This window comes from Cyprinodon variegatus, unplaced genomic scaffold (assembly GCF_000732505.1).
Source record: "Cyprinodon variegatus isolate N-32 unplaced genomic scaffold, C_variegatus-1.0 Scaffold1111, whole genome shotgun sequence".
NCBI lineage: Eukaryota > Metazoa > Chordata > Actinopteri > Cyprinodontiformes > Cyprinodontidae > Cyprinodon > Cyprinodon variegatus.
Window position 1 is genome coordinate 72,201 of NW_015151564.1, and position 5,169 is coordinate 77,369.

At 43.2% G+C, this 5,169-nt stretch overlaps 1 protein-coding gene across 1 annotated transcript in view; it reads left to right on the top strand.

Annotated features, from left to right (window-relative positions):
* LOC107101538 overlaps positions 1 to 2,888 on the top strand; it is a 19,511-nt gene extending 16,623 nt beyond the window's left edge. The window contains 2 exon segments of the mRNA XM_015400488.1: positions 1,708 to 2,118; positions 2,729 to 2,888. Of these exon segments, the coding sequence (XP_015255974.1) occupies positions 1,708 to 2,118; positions 2,729 to 2,888 (571 nt within the window).
* The last annotated feature ends 2,281 nt before the right edge of the window (positions 2,889 to 5,169 follow it).

Consider the following 5,169-nt stretch of genomic DNA (forward strand, 5'->3'; position numbering starts at 1 on the left):
GTTTAACCAATGCTCCTATTAGAGACTCAGCTGTTGAGCTCATACTACATGACTGGTAAGCAATTTAAAAATAAGATTTAAATATGAATAAGAACATGGAGGACTCCATGGAACAGCTCTCGCAGATTTAATGCAGTGCTAAAAGTCATGCGGCCTTAAACTTTGTTCATTAAATCCAAAAAGGAGCAGGTATTTTGTTTGGTTGTGTTGTGACAGATCAACAGGCCAATATTCTGCTATTTTGCTTTTTTGCCTGTGCTTTTTTTTTTTTGCAAATACATTTTTTTTTTATTTGTCAAAGTATTAAAACTTCTTAGTAAATCCAAATCTCTTATTATTAAGTTCAAAAATATTTATATATGGACCCATCAGCTCTTCAAAAAACTGTTTATTCACTGTAGACTTGATTATAACGGAGCAAAATGAGACAACATTTACTAGGCTCTGCAAATTTGGAACAAAAAAGAAAAGTGCCTTAAAATATTCTGAAACTTTTTGAACATATTCTGATGCACTGTAGACTTTGATCAAATTATCTGACTGACAAACGGTTTGAGCAATAAATACTGAGTGATTGAAACACAAGACTGAAAATCTGGTGTGGATTCAAGTTTAAGGTAAAAAAACTAAAGTTTGTTCTTGAAATTAAGGTTCAATTTTAAATCTGTTTTTGGAGACAATGCTTTGAATGATTTATTGTGTTAATAATTTAAAATGTTTTGCCTCTCCTTTAATATCCTGTTAAGCACTTATAATAGCTGAAGAATGATTACTGCTTTTTAAATAAAGTTGCTTTGCACATAAATGAACTGAAAAGCTTTCTTTTTTCTATTTAAGACAATATTACAATAAGGCCTCTGTTAGAAAAAGGAAAGAGAAGACAATGGCTACTTTGCCAGCAGAGTTTTTTTTTAAACAGTTTTTAAAAATGATGGAAAACCAAAATAAATAAAAATTGTTATTTCTTTTTACTCTGATCAGAAAAATAGTTAATAGCAAGTGCACATTCTGATAATTTTCTTTAGATTTGGTATACGATACTAGTTATTAAAAATTATTGCAGCAACCCTCACTGCTCACTAATAGTAAACTAAAAGTGATTGGTCATTTCAGGTTGTTCTCAAAGTCTCCAATACAAAAAGAGGGGAGTAGCTTGCTTACTCACTGGTTGGTGAAGACAGTAAGCTCCAAATTATTACCAAACTGTCTAATAGCACAAAAAAAAAAATCACTACATTGGTTGCTCTTTTTTATTTCTAGAGGGTTTGGTCTGCTTTGTTTTTTGTTTTTTTCAGTCTGCTTCATCACCTGCAAAGAACAACACAACCAATTGATATAGTATAAAAGAAAAAATAAAGTAACATTTCGGTGAAGTATAAGCAGTACTATTGAATCTGACATGTATACTGTGGTAGCTGAAGTTAAGAATAGGGGCTTTCTGTATGGAAGTGAATCTCTAAGTACCTGGAAATAAGCACCTGTCGTTGTTTGTGAGAGTGACCTTGTGCATGTTAAAGGAATAGTACACCCAAAACATGATTAGCCTTCATTTTCTACTCACCCCCAGGCTGAACAACACTCTGGAGTACTTTTTTGATATCTCAAATGCATCTGTAGATATCAAAAAAGTACTCCAGAGTGTTGTTCAGCATGGGGGTGAGTAGAAAATGAAGGCTTATCATGTTTTGGGTGTACTATTCCTTTAAGTTTATCCAAAGAAACAATACTCAGTAACGGTTGTGAAGAGCCAAAGACGCGCCCCTCTAGAGCACTGAGGCACCCAGAGGGACCCCAAGAGCAAAGGCGCCCAGGAGGGACCAACCAAGAAAATCCACCCCCCTACCAAGGAGGGAGGAGAGACGACCCCAACTATATCCTCCAGCCACAGCAATGCCGGAGCCCCCAGGAGCCGCGGGGACGAGTCCGCGGGCTCCGCCGGCAGCCAGCCACCCTGAAGTGGATCTGGCCATATGCCCCAGGGACCCAAGACCCCTGGGGTTCCCCAATCTCCTGGCGGGGGTCCTGGCTGGGCCCCAGGCCCCACGGAGCAGCCACCAGGAATAAGCCAGTACTCGCCCGGGCATCCACCCCCAAACAACGAGCATCACCAGTGCACCAGTGAGCCCAGGTGCCAGCCAGCGGAGGGAAAGCAGGACGGAGTGGGCTCCGCACTTAACAAAGACTTGAGATGTTCTTGGGAGAGAGAGCAATTCAGACTCCAACCTGAGAGATGCAAAAAAATGTAAAACAAATTAACAATACAATACAAAGTTTCAATCAAACCTTCCTACCCTAGTGCCACAATTCGCAACACACAGTCCCTTTGAAAAAAAAAAAGCGGGCGCACATCCAATAATCCCAGGACCATGGACCGGTTGCCGGTCCCGGGATAAATGGATGACCCAGACCCAAAAGGTGAACCTAAAATCCGTATTGGAGTGGGGGGGGGGGGTGCTTCAGACCCCAGCGCACCCAACCCACCCAATCAACAACCCAGAACCCTCAGTGTTTCAACGTGAGAAGAGCCAACCGAGGTGAGGCCCATGAACTAACCCCCCCGTGTACTCGCTTCCCACCCCCACAGACAATGCCCTACATAGATGTGTGTTGTGAAAGTGTTGTCGATGGAAGTGTCTAAAATGAAAAATAAAATTGAGGTAGGGGACGTCATCAGAAGGTGGGACCCTGCAGTAACGACCCCCTCCACAAAAACCTACATGTGTGGCAGTGTGATGGAGCAGGCACGGGAAGGAGATTGGGGATGGGGAGAAAAGGACCAGGGGACTTACTGCACTCCCAGGGAGCCAGCTTCCCGGCTGACTCCAATAGGCCCCCCCGTTCCCAAGAGCCCCCCCGGAGAGGGGCTCTCACCAGTCGCACCACCATAGCCCGGGAGCCAGGGACAGGCGGCAGGGCCCATGAGCCAGCTGGAAATTTAATCCCATGACATGACACAGCACTGGTTCTGTCTTTGGTGTCCTGAAAATCATGTGGGCTATGTTGATAATACTTTTTTAAAAAACCTTAAGAACCTCATGAGATCCCTTCTAAAATACATATAAAACATCAACATTTACTAAATCTCTCTGAATGAAAAAAAAAAACATGTTCTTAATTTTTATCAAACAATTCACCTTTATATATTCACCTTTATATATATATATATATATATAAAAAACTACCACTAAATAAAAAATCATAAACGACCACAATGGGTCACTGTTGGACCAATAAACAAATAGGTTATTTTAACCATTTCTTTGTGATTTACACCACGTCTTGTCACAACGACAACAAAATAGTAATGAATAAACAGTAAATGAACTGCTGAACAGGATTTCTTAACTTTAATAAATTAATAAATCTGCATAGAAATATTAGTGGATAAATGAGCTATACAACTGTCGTTTTTTTGTCTGTTATCATCAATGTTAACAATATTTGAAAAACAGCCAGTTTTTTATTCAGAATCAGAATTATTTATGAATCCCTTGTGGGAAATTATTTTCTTGCAGTACACCCATTAACAGAAGAGACAGAGCAAAATAAAATATAATAAAAATAAGTAACACCTCATACAGTAAACTTACCCCCTTCCCCTATAAACATCAACCCCTCCCATATAAACAATGTAAAAAAAAAAAAAACATATACGGTAAGAATAAGATAAGATATTGTCTCAGTAAATACAATCCATATTTACAATGCTAGTCATTACCTAAATAACTATTATGGCACATGACATGGTTATTGCCCATAGTGAAGTAATGAAATAAATAAATATTAAGTAATGAAATGAAATGACTGCGAGAGAAATGAATACACGGAGCATGGAGTAGGTGCTGGGTAAAATCTGTTGAAAAACAGATTCACGTTGTTCTGCTGCTAAATGGTCTGAAGGTCTGCTGAAGGTCCTCATGCTGCTCCCGACCTCTCTTGTGTTGTTCTTCTGAAGATTCCTCTTCAGCTTTCTTCTGTATTTGTCCTTGGCTTCTCTAATCTTCACTCTCAGATTCCACTGGATCGTTCAAACCTCCTCCTTGTTGCCAGCTCTCCTCCTCCTTTGTTACCCACAGCTTGTTACAGTCTTTGGGTAACAAAGGACCGTCTTTGATGGGACGACTCCGAAGTGAGCCCATTAATGGGTCACTGGAGGTTGGACATGAGGCCGGGGGTGAGAACGGGTCTTTGGAGGCCGGCTGAGGGGCCGGAAGCGAAGCAGAGTCCCATGAGGCCGGCCGTAGGAACCTTGGAGGCCCCCGTCTCTACAGCAGGAACTTTGGAGCGCAGCATCTCTGCAGCAGGAGAGGCTATGGAGAGGCGGCGCAGCTTGAGAACCATGAAGAGGAGGCGCAGCTTAAGATCCACAAGGATGGAGATCCAGGCAGCTGATTGACCATGAGGCACTACAGATGGTAACTGATGTCTCTGGAGGGTCATAAAAGAGAAGGAATGCCCATGGAGCGCCCACTGAGAGGCCTGGGAGGTGAGGAGCCCCAACTGAGGGGCCTTGGAAAGAAACTCTCACAGATCTCTGTTTCACAGCATGATCCATCATGGGGCTCAGGGGATTTGGAAGGTACAGAGCATGCTCAGGGTCTCTGGATGGCAAATAACATGCTCAGAGGTCTCTGAACGGCACAGAGCGTGCTCAGGGGTCTTAGGATGGCAAATAGCATGCTCAGGGGTCTCTGGACGGCACAGAGCGTGCTCAGCGGTCTCAGGATGGCATAGAGCGTGCAGGGTCTCTGGACATCAAAGAGAGTGCTCTGGGCCAGCTTGGGGGTCACTAAGAGGAGAGGAGAAAGTCCTTGCTGAGTCCACAGGGGAAACCGACCTGGTTTGGCAGCCTACTAAGGCTGGCAGCAGGCTGAGCCATTGGAGAGGGAGTAGTGACATCAGGCTGACCCATTGGGGAGGAGGTGGTGGCGTGAGGCTGACCCACTGGAGAGGCCTTTGCATTTTTCCAGCGGCAGCGGTGCCTGCTCTTGGAGTGGTCAGTTCAGGAGACACTGCAGAGGGTTAGGTAGAAGTAGAATTCCAGGGAAGGGGATAGAACTGACAAAGCAGTGGCTGATCAGGCAGCAGCTGCAAGTTGTTGCACCAAAATGTCCAGCAATCCTAAAGCAGAAAGAAGTGTATTTTGTGGAGTTATCAGTTTCCTGTAGC